Genomic DNA, 18768 nt, shown 5'->3' on the forward strand with positions numbered 1-18768 from the left:
CCCAGCACCTTGTTATTCCTGCGCCTTTCTTTAGGACTCGGTCTTCCAGAATTATGTTTTTGTCTCGTCCACACTTGAAATACCACACTCCAGGTCACATCGCCTCTCATCCACCTACTCGCCAAACTGCAGGTCACCGAGATTTTTTATTTCTGCTTCTTCACTCGCACTGCTCCACTATCAAATTCTTTCCCATTGCGGTCTCTCTTCCCCAAAGCTCTGATTACAGTAACTTTGCTCAATTCAAGATACGTGTTACGCTCTTATCTATTGCGACTTTTGTCCGTGCTGTTTTATGCTCGTCGCCTGACATTTTCAGCCTTTGGGCCCTGGCTCAGGAACCGTTGAAAAAATAACACGTGCAAAGGTGGGAGGGGGGGGCAGGAGTGTTGAGATGCCTGCTGCAGATGCCCACGAGCATATTCAAAAGAGAAGCAGCTGCGCAAACGGAGCTCCACACACACACACTCGCGCAAGTCAGAATCTTCACCAGGATTGCGTCGAGTCGCGCCTGAAAAAAATAATGACGCCAACGACTCGGTTGAGTTGTAAATTCTATTATTAAACTGATTGCGTCACAAGCTCAACGATGCGTGAACATTTAATAGTGTATCAAAACAGAAAAGGTGGTAGGAGCCAGGGTTACTTGTACTGTGTATTAGGACTTTACAATTTGGCCGCCTAGCGTTTCTCGGCGAATTGTCACAGTTGGGGTTTGCGGTTTGATTCAAGAATCGATTGGTTCTTACGTCGTGGTGCAGGGCATTGTCCCTAGTGGGTGCAGATCCCACGTGAGCCCTGCTACAACAACAGAATAGCACGTTATGAATCTTAGATTGATTGACTCAAATCAATCCAAGGCTAGATGAGGGCTTCCCCAGGGAGGGGTCACGATAACTCGTAAATTTGATCCAATATAAATAAAATATATTATTTGGTTCTTTAGCTAAAGTCATGTAGATAGAAAAAGTAATAATAAAAAAGTGAGCGTACTGGCAGTCTATCATGTAGACTGTAGCCTGGTTTTTAAGCTGGTGAGCGTACTGGCAGTCTATCATGTAGACTTATTCGGGTTCTTTCAGAAATAAAATAAACACAAACCACGACGTTTCGATGGCAACACAAACGGTCGTCATCGCTTGTGTTGCGATCGAAACGTCGTGGTTTTTGTGTTTATTTTAATTTTATTTTTATTACGGAATTCCTGCAGTCACGAAAGTTTTAAGTCAAAATTTTAAATATATTTTAGAGTTGTGTTGCTATTGGGGACCTACCATGTAAAGAACCAGCCGAACTGATCAAAGTGTTGGAGAGAACTTGGCGATTAAAAAAAAACAGCACTAAGTTAGTTAGCCTTTTCGGCCAAGGTGATAGCATCATCATGCGTGACATCATCTCGCTATGCGGTTTCGGAGGGTAACGTTATCGTTAAGTAAATATTTTCGAGGACGACTGCACATTTGTAAGTGTTACAGAATCTCTGATGTGTGTGCGTGGTTTTTCTTCCAGTGCGATGACCCCTGACCTCCCCTCGTGCGCGCCCCCTCCTCTCCCAAAAGGTGCTGCTCAGCGACCTGAACCTGGGCTCGCGCAAGCCGCAGCTGCCGGTGCTGGCTGTGTCGCTGTCGCTGGAGGGCCGCGCCAGCCACCGCGAGTTCACGTCACGCCTGCTTGCCGAGCTGGCAGGGCGCGAGCTGAGCCCCGTCGAGATGAATCGCGCCTTCAACCGGCTCCTCAAAGAGCTCCCTGAGCTCATGCTCGACACACCCGATGCCCCGCAGGTGAGTCCATGTGCTGGCCACCCTCCCCCTCGTGTGCCACAGTGCTGGCCTTCATAGGGGCTCGGTAACAGCACTTGCCCCAACAGTCTGTTGAGGCGATATGGGAGATCTGTGTGTGTGTGCGCATCTGTGTTGGCACAGTGTGGAGCACAGGTGGTGGTGGATATGTTGGTCGTGTTTAATGTTTAGTTTTATGTAGCGTGCTCGTTCTTGCAAACAAGCTGGAAGGCAGCCAGACAGGTGAGCCGGTACTACCAACAATTGCCCAAACGCTGCAGTCATCGCTGTAGTTTTCAGCCAATTAATGTTTATACAATTGGGAGAAAATCCTTCCCTTTGCAGTGCTGGATTACAGGTGTGCACCACCACTGCTAGGTAGTGTCATCTCACTCTGTTAACCCAAAACACCAGGGCCTTTACCCTGACCTGTCAGCCTAGGTAACGTCACCACCACTTTGTGTTGAACGGTGGTTGTCGTTGTGTGCGCTTGTGTTTCCTTGTGTGTGCATGTGAATGAAGGATATTTACGTATGTGTGAGTCTATGCGATATCACGTCTGGCCATGGCCAGCCCAAGATCCTGGGGGTGTGCGAGGAAGATCCCCTTGGAGTGATGGGGTGGGAGCTTGCGAATGCAACAGTTGCTGAGCACAGACATTAAGGCCTCCTTAATGCAAAGCAGCCATCAACAAACAGCATGATAATTACACTTCAAGACAGAATTTGCACAGTTCTTGATTTGAGCACAGTTATAATAAGGTACTTGAGAGGCGAGACGATAGGAGAGAGTTCCAAAGTCGAGCTGTGTGAGGAAAGGAGGAGAAAGAGAAGTGATTCGTCCTACGCCATGGTAGCTGCATTTTTGTGGGGGGAGGCACTGTGCCTGCTTTTTTTTATGCATCGCACCACAGCAGAAATAGCCAGAGACTTGCCAAAGCCTGTTGTCCTGAAGAAACGTTATGGAAGCGATGGCAATGCTTTATCACAGCGGATGGCTTGTAAATACTTTGTCATTCCAAATACACTGTTATTTGTCAATGGCGTTTCTCGTCAAGTTTGGAAGCTTTATCGGCAGAGTATTGCAGAGTACACAGCTGGTGCCTCCACCGTTTTTCTCTCGTTCCGCGAATGTTTGACACCAGAGAAGACAGTGGGGCCTTTGTTTTTTTATTACACGCTTTTATTTAACTCACTCTGTTATGTTTCGCCTTGGGTCTAAATTGTCCAGGTCAACTAACGTTGGCTGTAATTGCCCACGGTCCCTTACGTTATGGCAAGCTTCGGGGTCGATATACTGCTGGATGGCTGCTATGAATCTTTACGTGATGTAATGCAAAGTACTTGAACATTAAAAAAATGTTTTTACTTTTTTGTACATTTCGATTTAAAGCTTTCATGACTGCAGGGATTCATCTTCTTGGTTCTTTCGGTAAAGTCACGTAGAAGAGCAATAATAAAAGAATAAAACTAAAACATAATAAAATAAAATTATCACGACGTTTTAGTACATTTCATAAAAGCGTGTCTTTTTAAAAAGTTTTTCTAAATATAGATTTGTAAATCTTGTTTTGTGACCTGTGCCACTGCTGCTGCCGTCAGCGGTGGTGGTTTGTGCAATACGCACCGCACAACTGCTGATACACATCGGTGTGAGCCGTGGGCCTCTGCCTCATGCGCTTTTTATCAACTTAACGTTCTTCAGTGCTGCTAGTGATTACGAGTGTGAAGATTGTATGAAAAAACTGAAATATGTATCAAGTGATTAACATCATATCTGTGTTATTTCTGCCAAGGATTTCATCGTTTAGGCAAAATATTTGGTGATGGACGCTGAATGCCAACAGGCTAGGTCTGACAGTTGCTTTGTACATTTGTAAGGAAAATTAGGAAATAGATGTTGATGAAAGCCCTTTGGAAATCTTTTTTTATGATTAATATCCACACTTGGGCCGGGAGGTGGGTTTACTCATGTTAAGCAATGCTTCAAAGATACAAAAGTCCTGTCTCGGGTTTGTAGGGCTGTGCATGAGGTTTTTGTTGTTATGTGTAGGGTCTGTGGGGTTGTCTAGTGTGTTATGTTACTCTAAAAGGGCATTCTCATATATTTAGCGTGAATTCCAAATGATCAAATTCTTAGGCACAAGATTCGATTTATGTAGAATGTAATCAATGCACGACTACATTCCTGCTGCTTGCTGTGCCTCAGGACTACATGAACGTGTGTTGACCACCATAATGTGGGAGGTTTGCACGGGAGAGAAAAAAAGTTAGACATTTACACTTGCTTGTTACCCTGGGGTAAATACTAATTTTCACAACTCGTGAGTGTGAGAGAGGGCCCGCGCTGTGAGAATTTGGACCCATTTCAAAGGTTGGCTGCTTAAGTTAAGAGCATAAAAAACAGCAACAATAAGTGTATTGCGTAACTTCTGGGCCCCTGTTTTCGTGGCTGCTTCCCCTGCTTCTTCTTCCCTTGCAATACCCAACTTTGGACTTCCCTCACATCGTCTCTTTTCCCAAGCTCCTACAATCTTGCTCGATTCAAGAAATGCTTTACACTCTTTTAGTTCTCACAACTTTGATAGTGCTGTTAATGTTGCTGGCCGTTTGACGTTTTGGGCCTTTGGGCCCGCGGCGCACCTGGCGTGTCGCATGCGGGCGTTGACATCTGGGGAAAGAAAGAAAACAGCAGAAAGAGTGGAGGGGCATTTATTTTCTTTCTCTTGGGAAAGAGGGGGCATACGAGGCCCCTACGTGGTGATGTATGCGGCGCATATGTGCAGCTTGCATCAGCCATGTGGTGTGCCTGGCCCGTTGCCTGCCCTGCGTGTTTGCTGCCACGAGGCAGTGTGTGATGGGCAGGCCGTGTTGCATAACTAACGGCTCACTATGTTTACGGAACTGCCGTCAGTTCCCCCTCCACCCCCCACCACCCCCTCAACCCCCCACCACCCCACCACCCCGCGCTCCTCCTCGCCCGTGTATGGTAGAAGGCCGAATATGCAACGTCAGCGCTAAAGGAGCGATAGTAGAATCCCGAGCGATGGGACCTCGGAGAATGTTGATGCCTGCTGCTGCTCACGTGGCCTCTGAATGTGGCATATGTGTGCGTGTCCTATACGTCTGTGTGTGGAATTGTTGTGTGTGTTGCCTCCATGTGCGTGTGTATTTGGTTGTTCATGTATGTGTGTTTGCATGCGTGTTTATGTGCGTGTGGGGAGCAGGAGTGTAGTAGTTAGACCACTGTTATACTCAATGCATAGCCTCCCCTGATGCCAGTAGCGAGTGTCATCTGAACCTGCATTGGACCCCTTTGCATGGTGCGGTGTGTAAACAGCAGCACTGTTGGCGAGACAAAGGTGGCCGGGTGTGCTGCTGACCACAACCTACTCGTGCACTGCTGGCCTTTATAGGTGCTCGCTCAGTCTTTATGGCTGTGCGGGGATCTTTATCTCGGCATATGTGATTGCATTTGTGTGTGCGGTAGTGTTGCAGTTAGCGCGCGCTGTTACGAACCCAGCGACACGAGTTTGATTCCCGCTCACAGCCCACACCAGTGACGGTTATTTGAACCGATCCTGGGCCTCCCCTGGGTCGATTCAGCCTAAAATGAGTATCTGGTGCTGTGTATAAACATCGCCACTGGGGAGACAAAGGCGGCCGGGCGTGGTGCTTGGCCACCAATCCCCTCGTGCTGTACCGGCCTTCATAGGTGCTCGCTAACAGCACTTTTCCAAAAGTCTCTAAAAGCTATACGGAGGATCTTTATCTTGTGTGCACAAAACAAGTTCATGGGGAGGTGGACCCAGAGAATGAATTAGCTCAAAAGGGCATTGTAGTATCATGGGACCTCCTTTGCCAGTATCAAAATATATGTAGTATATTTTCCACTTGTTGCAAAGGGAATAGAGGTGGACGTTGGTGATGAAACATCTAAATTTTATTGAGTCTGTTAATGTAACAACAATAATAACACTTATGTTGCACCCGTAACGTAGGGAAGCGTCTCGGAGCACGGCTGTTTCGCCTATTCGCTAGACTCCTCCTGAAGCCGCCCACTGGCTGACTTGCCAACCTCAACACGGGACCCAACGTTGCTGATCAACTCCCCACCATACAAAATAAGACTGTCTATTTAAATCTACGGATCTCTATGCGAGCCTTTGAGTACCTATGTAAGTCTATGGACCTCTGTGCATAAATGGATCCCTATGCTAGTGTGAAATCTCCACGATATGCACCAGGCTGCTCCTGAAGCTGACCATTGGCTTGCTCGCCAACCTCGGCATAAACATATAGATATTGACGATCCACTCCCTGCTGTACGAACCAAGAATGGTTCTGTTTTCGGGTCTATAATGTGGATTCTTGATTCCGAAATGCCTTGGCCTGACATAAGAGCAGGCAGGAGAGTGGCTCCTGGAGAATGTTGGGTGGAGCGCGACCGTGAACTGGCAACAATGTTGTTGTGTGGCCACATTCAACCCCCGGTAAGGTCAAGCCACAGCAAACAACGTTAACAAAAAAACGGGCCGCCCACGCACGGCAATTGCTCGGTGGCTGAGAGGACTGTTCACCGGCAACCACCTCCGCCTTCTCAAAGGTGCTAGCAAACCACCGGGCCAGCAAATAGTAAATTCCCCCATCAGTGGAAAAACACAGGTCCTGTTACTCCTGCTTTTGTTAGTTTTATTTTTAGGATTGCACTCGTGTATAGATTTATCCCCCCACCCTCCCCCTGCAGTGATTCGATGAATTGTAAATGACCGCCAAAATGTATTTTGACAACGAATTTGCTTTAAACAATAACGAGGTCGGCCCGGGTAATGTTGTGCTGTTCACTTACGAGAGAGAGAGTGCTGGAAGCCCACTTACCGAGCCATCTTGGTGTTGGAGTGGCACAGTAGCACTGCCTGTAGGAACATGTAATTTTACATTATTATTCCTAAGCTTGTTTACCCAGGAAAGCCTCGCTGAGTTTCAGGATTCTTTCAGGAGGATCCTGAAAGTTGTTGGAGTCAGCGGCGATGGTGCTCAGTTTAATCTCAATTGAGTATTTTACAGGTATGTTTTTTACATTGGGATGTTTGACCAATACCAATTATATTGTAGGTTTTTTTTGTTCAACTCTGGGAGGAAACCAGAGGAACCCATGAAGAACGGGGGAGAACATACAAACTATACTCTTCATACATACAAACTGCACACAGGAAGGTGCCAGAGTCTGGAATTGATCCCAGGTCCTTCTTGTTGCGAGGCACAAGTGTTGCCACTGTGCTGCCGCCATGGCACCAGATACTTTATTTCACAATATTATTTTCAGCAAGCCCCTTAATGCTCGGCAATACGGGGGTGAGCCTGGTTCACAAACAGAACCAGCCCGGTTCCCACTTCGTGGAAACATGGCGCGCGCGGTTTTTTGTTGCCATTGATCTCAGTGCCAGACCTCTAGCGCCAGCTTGGTTTAGTCGCCGCACGCGGGCACCGTGAGGTGGTTGAACCGTTGCATGAGTGAGGAGGAAGCCATGGGAAATGAAATTTCAGCCTCGGTTATCATGTGAGATTTCACCGCTGGGCCCCTTTTGATTTCACGAGTCAGGACTGCAGATGTGGGAATCGGCTGTGTGTGCGTGTCCGTAGTGGATCCAGGGGTTGGGCGGCAGTGCCTTGAGGCCCCAGCATTTTTTATTTTATTGATATTTACCAGAGAACAGACATTGAATGTTATAAATGTAGAGCCCTATTTAAAGAGCGTGAATGAAGATCGCATCGTAATTGAACACACAGTCACGGGTACAGGCAAGTAATCGTGCAAGCTAAAGCATTTGTGGACAGGATTTTAAGAGTTTGCACAAACTCTCCTTTGATGTTCATCACTTAAATGAGGCTCTTATTCTACCGCCGCTATTTAGATCTCACTTCAAAGTGTGGGGCACTTCAAAGTGAGTGACGTACGTAGGGCCACAGAGTTGCAGGCGCATCTCTGCTCTGACGCAGTCCAGAAACTCTTCAGTTGAGGGCGCTTGTCAGAGAGGACAGTTTGGCCCTCGAGAGAGCGACTTGACCAAACGTTGAAGCATGCCGAAAAGATTTCCGTGAAAACAATATACCACACACGAGATGTTGTACTGCAGGGATGGCCAACCTGTAACACACCGAGCCCAAAAGTACCCATGAGTTCAGCAAAGAGCCAAGTGAATATGTGTAAATATATTGAGTTTTTGCCACAGGACAGGAGGAGACAATCATTGTTCTTTGCTACTGTGATAGTACGTTCTACGTTCTACCCCTTCGATAGAGCCACATGTGGTGGATTGAAGAGGCCATTTGGCCACCACTGCTGTATAGGAACCGTGGCTGTGCTTTGTTGATAGAGGCAGTCAGTCCTAGGCAGAGGAGAGAAGAGGAAGGTGTTGAGGCTGGACTTGAATAGTAGCTGGGAATCCATATCAAACAATATTCAGGCCCCATTTACAGCGGAAAGCCTTGGACACAGGACCTGGGGCTACAGGGCTGCACTAAGTGGTGGCCAGCAGAGGACAGTGCCGCAAAATACATCAGACTGTGCGCTGCTGCCACATCTGTGCTCCCCACCTTCACGTTAATTTTGTTTAACAGTGAGAACTCAAGAGACAAGGATAGTCTCGTTTGCGTAAGTGATCTGGGTTAGCCTCCTTCATCAGCCTGCATTGACCAAAGTGGTGAAGTATGGTCAAATATAACCCTTTGGACCCACATGACATGAGGAGTCCTTCATTCAGCAGTGAATTGACAGGCTATAATCTATAGGTGTGCTTGTTGGATTGAAGTGGGTGGGTGGGAGATGATGATGTACTCATTCGTGGCCACTGCACTGGCCTGGATATCTGACAAACAGCGTGAATTGCCATGCCGGTCATTGTCACTGACCCTGCGTGTCGTGCACTGCCTAACATTTTTATCGTGCGTGCGTGTCTCTGCGTGTCTGTCGTGCAGATGGTCGGGCAGTTCGTGGCACGAGCAGTGGCCGACGAGGTCCTTCCTCCAAATTTCCTGGAGAGCCACAAGGGCAAGGTGGACTGCCCACACGCCAGGTGGGCAAGGCCGGGCTGCGATTGGTAGACGGCTGGTCACATGTCCTGACAACTAATGCTAACCAAATAGCCAGCCGAGGCCCTAGTAAGAGCCTAACCCTAACCAACTAGTCAGCCAGCTTACTAGTACTAGCTCTACCCATAATCTTGAACCAATTCGCCAGCTTTCCACTACCCCTATTCAAAAAGCTAGCCAATTACCCAACCAGCAACTAGGACTAGATCTACCCCAAACAATAACCAAGTAGCCACCCTTGTCACGAGCTCATGCCCGAAAGCTAACAAACAATCTGCTTGTAGTTAAACCAGTCTCTTGGGAGTAGCGAGTTGATGGTCCCAGCTGGGTCACCCATGGCTGCGCTAAATAAACATCGCAATCATGTTGTGGTGTTAATTTTTTTTTCAATAAAACTGGAAATGTTCAAGTTATATCGACATTCCACAAATGCCCTTTGCAGGGCATGTTAACAGTGAGCTCATGTGGATAAGAGGAGGAGGGGGGGGGCTATCGAAAGGATATTCCAAAATGTTGTGATGTCATTTTCCAGCACCTTTCTGACACAAGGTGATGCCATGTCATCTTCCCAAATAAGATTTCGTCAACTCATGACATGACAGAAATTGAGCGACTGGAATTAAATAGAGCGTGTGTGTGTGTGTGTGGTGAGAGTGCGTATTTGTGAGGTCGACTTCATAAGTGATCACGCGCAGCACTTGCCCCAACAGTCTATTTATGCTATACGGGAGATCTTTGTCTTTGTGTGAGTGAGAGGGCTCGTGTTTGTGTGTTTATGTGATTGCCTGGGCAGACGTGAAGATCCGTTTGTCTGGTCCTGTGAATCGGACGTTAGGCACGAGTCGCTGAGCGCCCACACAGCCTTTAGTGCAAAGGCGGAAAAAAACCTGAGCTCGGCAATTTATTAAAGCGGTGTTGTCCGTGTTGTGCCGAGAGTGCCCATGGGTTGGGAATGCACGCACTTGCCACGTGTATCGTGTGTTTTTGTCTTTCCGCAAATGTTATTACAATTGCGTGTTCTTCATCACGAGGCGAAGTATCCGTTGGGAACTCTAGCCAAGCGGCGCGTCATCTTTGGAAGCAGGATATCACCAATTGCTGAAAGACTGTCACGTTACTTGCTGGGAGCGCTGCACTTTCCCATGTGCCCTGCGACACTTTTTGTCCAGTTTAGTGAAAACTCAAATTGAATGCGATGGGTTTTTGTTGTTCAGTAATTGGGTGACCAGGTTGGAACCATCGACTCACTGCACTGGAGAACCATTTGCCACTCGTTTTGATGTCTAGTCAACCACACACGGGTTCATGGTGCAGGACAGCGATGGTCAGTCCCCCAAGCTCTGTGACGAACCATCCTTGTCGATCTCAACAGGCTCCACGAGCCACCAGATAGCTATGACATAACAATTACCCGGATGGATTTAACCCTGTAATATACTATAATGATTATAAACAATTTATTACGCACATTTCGCAAATGGAATGCAATCGAGGCGCAGGAACTAGGCACTCACAGTGCAATGTACTAGCGCCATCTGTTGGTAGAAGTTATTTTTACTGTAATTATTTCTAAGGGATTTGCCATCAACATGAACGAGAATTGTCTGCTTATGATGTCTGTGTTTGTTCTGATTTGTCCTGAGATCCATAAACAAAATGTTTAGCAATCCACCCGTGGATCACGACCCACGTATTCCCCACCTGCGATGCAGGAGTGTCTTACCAGAGCTCGCAGTATGCTGTACAGTCGACATTAATGTGTTCTTATGTCTTCTTTACACCAGCCAAAATGTGGAATTATAACTGTGACGTAAAACCGTAGATTTTAATATCGTTCAGGTCTACTTTGCGAGGGAGAGTAAGCATCTCCTTGAGCTTCGCATGGTTCAGTCGACATTTCTGCGTGGTTGGAAATAGGCAAGGATAGCCTGCAAGCACGGACACTGTAGGGAAATACACTGCTGCTACCAATCGCAATCGTTATTGGGTCCCAGGAGGTGCCATCACGCATGTTAATGGCAGCAATGAATAGGAATAAATTATCGGATGGGGTTGTGGTTAGGGTTTAGTATTAAGAGTTAGGGTTGGGGATGGGGTCAAGGCTGCCAATTCTCCTCCAGAGGAGTTTTGAGACTCGTGTTAAATCTTGGTGTCGTCGTGCATCGTAGTGTTTGTCGTCACTGGCCCCGCTCACCCCGCGTGCCGCCGGGCGTGCAGGGCGGCGCTGGAGCGGGCTGCGGTGCTGCTGAGCATCAAGCGCGGCATCATGAGGCTCGACAATGTGTGGGGGGTGGGCGGGGGACAGCGACCCGTCAAGCACCTCGTTAAAGAGGTGCGCTGCCTACCCCTCCCCCTCGTCGCGATTGGATGATTCGCCACGAGTAGAATCGTAATCTCATTCTTTTGTTATTAGTGGGTCATGTAGAATGTATATGATGCAGAGCACACACACAACATTACAAACGAGACAGGGAGGGGAAAAAGTAACGATTCTAAAATAAGTAACGATCCCCGCGTAGGTGAGAAGTCGACGATTTGCAAGAGTGACCCGGGTCACCAAGACGACAAAGCAATCACAAAAAACCGATACCACAATGAGGCACATGGAAATCGGATCAAAAACAACCAAATAGAAATCGGAGCAATTTCCAATTTCAACAATTCGTCGCGGTTGCTCTGGGAGGGTGGTGAATTGTTACAAGTGCTCGCTGGCGTGCGTGCGTGCGTGTAGATGACGCTGCTCCTGAAGGAGTACCTGCTGTCTGGCGACGTGAAGGAGGCCGAGCGCTGCCTGCGTGAACTGGAGGTCCCGCACTTCCACCACGAGCTCGTGTTCGAGGTGTGCATCCCCACACACGCTCCCACACGCCACCCACCCCGCCGCTTGTACCATGCCCGCCGCTTGTGCCGCCCGCCGCTTGTGCCATGCCCGATATACCAACTATGTCGTCAGTAAATTTTCAGTTAATTTTTTGACACCCAGGTCTTCACAGCCCATTGCGATCTGAGCGCGGTGTTGAGAATTTCTCTTCTGGAGCTTTGGCCGTGCACTGCTGGGAGCGTCGTCATTTGAACTTCGATGCCCGCAGCAGTGCGTGACTAAAGCTCGAGAAGAGAAACGAGGCAATGCGCAGCCCCAGCTGCACAAGCGCGCATGGGAATTCCACTGCTGTGTAACGAGCAGGAGGTGGCATCGGCGGCTGTGTGTCCCCTTGTGTGTCGTCGTGTTCGTTCGTTTTCTCGGCTGACTGGCCCCGTGTCTCGTGTCTGAAATCTGGCGCCGTCTCTTGCAGGCGGTGGTGATGGTGCTGGAGTCGAATGGCGAGGCCGTGTCCTCCATGATGGTCAACCTGCTCAAGGTGTTCTGGGGGACCGGGGTCCTCACCCTGGACCAGATGAACCGAGTACGCGCACACCGCCACCAGCGCAGCGGCCGCTACGAGGCGACACAACAACCATGTGCAACACCATCACAACGGCCGTTGGCTCACAGACGCAGGGATCGTTGCTAAGCGAATTCAAGCACTACTTTACAAACGCAACGATTACTACGGACATCACACATCCATTACTCTGCAAGCACAACCGTTACTTCGCACGGCCCAGCGGACCTGTGACGCACCGAGATGTTAACACTGAAGGAAAATCGCGCACACGCATGGATTCTGTAGCAATTTCCAATGTGCATTTGCACATGGCAGCATTAGTTAGCCATTATAACGTCGACCACCAATCCACACAGCAAGACTGCGTCATCACACTGCACGGGAACGTGTGACGTCGCGAGATGACGAGTCCACGGCATTGCGCCCTGCAGGGAAGCGAGGTGCGTGTCATGCGACGTTGGCCTTGGCCGAAAAGGCTTTCCCACCATCGCTGGGCTTTTATCATCATCAGGTTTTGGACTACCCCTTGACCAATTTGGCCGTTTTTTTAAGGGGCAAGTTCCTAATAACAAGACAACCTTTTATCACTATTTGTATTGGATCTTGTTCACGAGGGTTGTCGTGATCCACCGCTGCAGACCAACAGAGTGAATGCAAACAACGAGCAAAGATATGCTCACAAACAGCAGGAATCCCATCCTGCATTTTAATGTTGTGATGGGCTTTCTCATCATTTAAAGAAAGTGGTGGAGTTAAATGTTGTTGGAAAGCATTGCAAATCGATGCGACTGTGAGTGGTGTGTTAACCTGTTTGTGCGTGTGTCAGGGCTTTGAGCGCGTGTTTGGCGAGCTGCCCGACATCAGTCTGGACGTGCCACGTGCGTACGCGCTGCTCGAGAGGTTCGTGGAGAGCTGCTTCCAGGCCGGCGTCGTCACCAAACTACTGCGCGACCGCTGCCCCATCAGGTACCAGCACACCGGTTCCCCATGCCCCCCCCCCCCGCATTACCTCTAGGGATAAATGTTGTTTGGGAGCTCTCTGAAGTTCTTCATTATGATAGGGCGCCTCCTTTATGTTTGAGCATCTCGGAACCCTTTACGTTGCGCTCCGTCTCAAACATTTGAAAAGGCGGCACCGCCAAGCGGACGCTATCCCTGTGCATGCACAAGGCGACTGCTCTGGCCTGCAAGTGGGCATTCATCTGCTGTCAGTAGGGGACCATGATTGCTACTGTGCGTGATAGTAACGGAGTAATTTTCAGTGCAGATTTTCACATTTGCTAAATTTAGCCCATGACGTACTGGCCTACTATTCTTTGAATGACGCCAGGGGATCTTTAACATCCACAGTGAACCAGACGGCACGTAGTATTTTTATGGTTAATACACAGCGGTAATAATTATGCTTGTGATGAACACGTCTTGTGCGTGACACCTGTGCCTGAACGTGTCGCGTGCACGAACGTGTCGCGTGCAGGGGCCGCAAGCGCTTTGTGAGCGAGGGAGACGGCGGGAGAGTGAAGCAGGAAGCCTTCTAGAGTACGGACTCCGAGCGGATCATCGGCACAGCCTCCTCCCCCCTCCCCTCCCTCGACCTACCCCCCACAACCTCCCCTCCCCCCCCCTGCCGCATCACCGGACCACACCGCCCGGGACTGCCCAGTTTCCAGTGCTCACTCAGCGACTCCCTAGAAACTGCTAAATATCTAAATATGAGTCCTCGTCACGTCGAATTTACCGCACGTGTTCATTTCTCCCCGTTGCCCCTTGGTTGAGCCGTGGGCAGTTGTGATTGTCGGCCAGGTGGCCCGGGTGGCTCGAGGGTCGGGCTGCCGACATGGCACCGTCGCTGGGTTTCTCACTCGGGATCTAAGGCAGCCGAGCTGCCTTGCGATGAGGCGTAGCGAGTTTACGGTCTCAGCCCGGTCACTGTTTACCCCACACACAAAAAACACTATTACATGAAACTCGGTACTTAAACTTAATTGGGATAAATTCCAGCTCTTGAGAATTACAATATTTGACATTGCTGTATTTCCTAGGTTACGTCGTCCAACTGAAAAGGGAAAATGAGAGGTGGAAACCCGTGGCAACGTCACCACGGGCGCCACGGCCAACAAACGTGCACAGGCGGCAAATTCCGAGTGAGAGTTGGGTCCGCTAAGTTTTTGTTTAAATCGTCGGAGAGACCGTGTCCGGCGTGGTTCTTGCACTTAATTTGCGATGAATCTGTGTCCGTGTGGAAGGCGGCAGCAGGGCAGGCCTCGGATTGGCGAGCCCTCTCGGGAGGGCGACAGCTGTGCCCGGCTCCACGTGTGGGCTCGTTTATGCTTCCCTCGCAAATTTCAACGTTTTGTGCCTTGACCCCCCCCCCCTCCCTAGCCACTTCTTGATGGAGGAGTTGTAAATCTTTATAATGAGCCCAATGTCCCTTTCACGACCCCACTGTGAACTCTCAAAAGTGAGAACGAACCGGAAGCCAACGAGGTATTGGGGAGGACGATATTGCCGAGTGAAGTGTCGGTAGAAGGAGTTCGAGTTAGGATCGTAGCTAAAGTTACAAGCCGATTGGTCTGGAACTCTTTTCCCCCACCCAGCCTCCATACACGACCGCTTCCTTCTCGCCGTTGATGTTCACGGCACCGCGTGTTCGCGGGACACCCTCCACGCCCATTCCGGCATGGCGAGTCGGGCGATCTGGAAATGAAGGAACGCTCTGCCTGAGGCTCGCGGGGCCGGGTTTGCGGCCACCACTGCCGTTGCCACCATTGCACGCGGGCATTTTTTACTTTATTTGTCTTTGGCAGAGATGTATTCGTAGTCTTGAATCTGCCAACTAAATTCTGGTCGATGTTATTGCCACCAATTCGGGGGGGGGCCCTGTTTACCAAAATCAGAGCCGCCATTGCGAGAATAAGGTTCCTAGGTAGTCGTTGAAACGTTTGACTGGTGAGGTCTGCCGTTGCCTCTGTCCACCCAGGAGTGAAGCCGTACAACCCGCGGTTGCCAGCTGGTGGTGGAGTAAAGTGGGTAACTCCCACGTCTTCCAAACCCAGTCTGGAACAGGACATTTCTAAATTTGGTAGAGGGGGAGGTGTCTCCACGCACGCACGCACACAGCAGTGTGTTGGGGCGGGCTTCCCCTCCACTCCTTCGAGGCCATGATATGTTAAACACTGCCGGGAGGGGAAGTAGGGCGTGCACAGACTTGTGTGTAGACCCTCCCTCGACAATTGACGGTGGAGTTGAGACAACTGCCAGTCGCTAGGCACGATGGGGGGCGTCTTCGCTGTGCGGTGTGGACGCAGGCACACAGGCAGGAGGGCGGAATATGGGCCGCCCCTAAATCCCAGGCCCCCTCTCCCAGCAATCCGAGGGCGTGGCTGCCAGGCCCTGCTGTACCCATTCACACTCGCAAACTGATTTTACCGTCGTGCGACAGTTTCGTGCGCATCAGCCCTTAACGGGGAAAACATATTCACGCCGGGGCGTTTGTGAATGTACGTGTATAAAGTCGGGTGTAAAAAAAATAAGAAAAAATGAAAAAAGGTAAAAATGTAAAAAAAAGCTCCCTGAAGTTTATGTTTCCCTTCAGGCTATTTTTTTATGGTGTTAGTTTTGTATGTTGTCATCGCTTGCGCTTATCAAGGGGGGTGGGGGTGAAGCTCGCGGAGGGCGGTGGTGGCGGCGCCCATGGTGGTGGCCGCCACCACCACGGGCGCCGTCGCTCCGCTGTTGGCCCACATCGAGGGCCGCGGCAAGACTGACGGCTCCTTCGCGTCCGGAGCGGTCTCCGCGAGACCGCCGCGAGACCGCCGCGAAATCGCGGGGGGCCTGGCCCTTACCCCCCTCTCCTCGTCGGACGCCGCTCACTGGAGGGGGGGGCGGGTGGTGGGAGCGCCCCTCAGTGGAGGCGCGCCGGCGGAGAGAGACGGGGTAACGGTTGGTAGGCGGGTACGTTTTATTTTGTTTAAACATCTGTAGCACTAAAACAGAAAGCGCATCCCAGTTATTATTGACTGGTCCCCGCAGGGCTGAGGGGCCGAATTCTCTGGAGGCCGTGACTCTTTGCGTGTCTTGGAGGGCGGGGGCTCTGCGTCAGCTCTGGGGGGGCCCAGGTTGCAGCTGCAGAAGAGAGTGGGGGGTGGGGGGCGCTGGCAAGGCAGAATTTGGCTTGCGGATCGGACAACATTTACGTGAGGCTGTCCAAGTGGGTGGGCACAGACGCATCGATCCGGGTATTACAATTCATTATGCTCATGATGCATACGTTGCATCGTGTGTCATCAACTTTAAAAAAAATTAAATGATAAGCTGCTGTGACAATTGGGATGATGGAAATAAACAAAACAAGTGGGACTGGAAACGGGAAACCACACAAGTCGGTGAAAACACGGCCGCAGTTTGATGGCTTATGACCCCGCAATTTCGATTTGTGGAATCTTGGGGGGTGGATCAATTGCTGCCAACCAAACGGCCTTGTCGAGTCCATCGCCAAGTGTGGCCAAGACCGGGCTGAGCCGAACACTCAACCTTGTGGCTCGGCTTGGGCAAGGTTGAGCAATGGCCCAATAGTCAAAAGGACCAGCAACAAACAGCACTGTCATTTGGGCCAAAGAGGAAGTAGCCAAGCATTGCCAATTTGACTTCGTGAACAGAAACCTCCGCTGCAGCTGCATCCAGTCAGCAGTTCTTGGGTTGTGTCTGCCCTTGGGCTATCTGTAATAAGCTTGTGTTTGTGTTGCACAGTTTCCGAAGGCAAAAATGTGAATGAGTCCAGTCCATGTTGGGCAGGCGGCGCCGACGCATGGCGGCGAGTGGGAGAGTCCTCGACCCTCTCCACGGCTCACGGTGGCTTCCAGATCTCATCGTCCCTCAAGCCCGGTCGGCACTCCGGGTGGGCGGGCGGGCGAGTGGGCAGGGCGATCACTCCAGAGTTAACGTCCAGCGCTCGTGGTTGGGAAGCGTTTGTAGAAATTGTCGGTGGGAAAAAACCGTTAAAGTTTGGATGGCGTGGGTGCAGTGCAACAGGATCCGGCTGTCGGGTGAAACTTTATCAACGCCTACATCTCTACCTCCTCCCCACTAAATTGACCCGCAATTTTGCTTGTAAGTTCGAGGCGTCATCGTGACCAGAGCCACTGACGCCGCCACACCTCGCTGTACCAACAGCGCTCTCCTCGCTGTCAGATCCCGCGGCTGTACAACATCTACAGTCGCTAACAGTAACAGCCCATGCTCTGTGGTACGGTTAGTGCCATGATTCTTAACACAAAGAAAACTTGCTCTCAGTGACATGTAATCGTCATTGATAAACTGATTGTAATGGACATGAATTCGAGGGGTGTGGGGGGGTGTAACGTTTCCACCACTCGTGCAAAGTCCGCAGTGAGTGGTCGGTCTTCCTGTGGCGCTTTCGCAGAGTTTCACCTCGGCTCCACGCCAGCGCTGAGTTTGCAGCGGGCTCCCCGCACTGTTCGCCCCGGACTCCCAGCACGGGTGGCGTGCATGGCCCCACGTGTGTGAGCGTGCGTGCCCATCCGTGCATGGCGGTGGACGGGAGGTGCGGGGAGCGGTGCTCTTTGTTCGGGTCAAGCGCTGTTACACAAACAGCGACACGGTGACGGTGACATGGCTACAATTGGAAATGACCAAACCTGCTGTCCATCCAGCTCCCGACAATAGCGCTTACCCTCAACCCTACCTCTGGCCCTGAGCGCAGCCCACGTTGTGTTCACTGTTGGTGTTGACGGCACAGCCGCCGTGTTTAACTTCTGAGTTTTCCCTTGGAGGGTGGGGGGGTGGATTGACGTGAACCGTGGTTATTGTCGTCGTGGTGGTGGTGTGCTCGTGGAGGAGGGAGGAGGCGAGGCGCGATGCCGATAACGACGCTTCTGTCCGTGCGATGATGACCGCGTCGAGACCCTGACCAAACCGAAGCGAACCCTCCCGGCTCTGTGCCGGAGTGAGAAACTCAAATAAACGCGTTGAAGTAAAACCGGAAGCATCCGCTGCTTGTTCATGCCAACAACGCGTGCGCTCAGTCTCTCGGTGACCGTCGAGTTGAACCTGGTGGGAAACCTCTGCTCTTGTGCGCCAAACGCGGCCCACAGCCACATTTCATAACGCCTCCCACCCCCCACTGCATTTTTCACGACCCGCAGCCACAAAGCCTAGAATTGCAAAGCGGCCGCAAATATTTACTGTCGCTATCAGCCTCTTAGCTGCACTAATCGGGTAAATACAACTAAAGGGGGAAATATTTTTGCCCTGACAACGACGGTTTTAGCACTTGCTACCACTGCCAGGGGCCCCTTTTGGTGACCAAAGTGACCGAGGTGACTTCACCGAAAAAACCTAAGAGTATGAATCCTTGCAGTCACGAAAGCTTCAAATCTAGAATTGACAAAGGTGGGTCCGTGTTTCACGTGTGGCCCGCTCAAGGAGGCCACGTTAAATAATCAGTTAAATGAAGACACGTGACTCAAACAGCTGTGCCCTAATAGCTACACA

General features: G+C 50.5%; 1 protein-coding gene across 1 annotated transcript in view; it reads left to right on the top strand.

Annotated features, from left to right (window-relative positions):
• LOC133345428 (programmed cell death protein 4-like) overlaps positions 1 to 18345 on the top strand; it is a 34541-nt gene extending 16196 nt beyond the window's left edge. Inside the window, exons 6-12 of the mRNA XM_061556154.1 lie at positions 1560 to 1781; positions 8756 to 8853; positions 11087 to 11201; positions 11601 to 11708; positions 12163 to 12273; positions 13082 to 13221; positions 13733 to 18345. Coding sequence (XP_061412138.1) covers positions 1560 to 1781; positions 8756 to 8853; positions 11087 to 11201; positions 11601 to 11708; positions 12163 to 12273; positions 13082 to 13221; positions 13733 to 13793 — 855 coding nt within the window. The 3' untranslated portion in view covers positions 13794 to 18345. The remainder of the gene's footprint in view (positions 1 to 1559; positions 1782 to 8755; positions 8854 to 11086; positions 11202 to 11600; positions 11709 to 12162; positions 12274 to 13081; positions 13222 to 13732) is intronic.
• The last annotated feature ends 423 nt before the right edge of the window (positions 18346 to 18768 follow it).

This window comes from Lethenteron reissneri, chromosome 22 (assembly GCF_015708825.2).
Source record: "Lethenteron reissneri isolate LAM-NWPU_2019-01 chromosome 22, ASM1570882v1, whole genome shotgun sequence".
In the NCBI taxonomy this organism is placed as follows: domain Eukaryota; kingdom Metazoa; phylum Chordata; class Hyperoartia; order Petromyzontiformes; family Petromyzontidae; genus Lethenteron; species Lethenteron reissneri.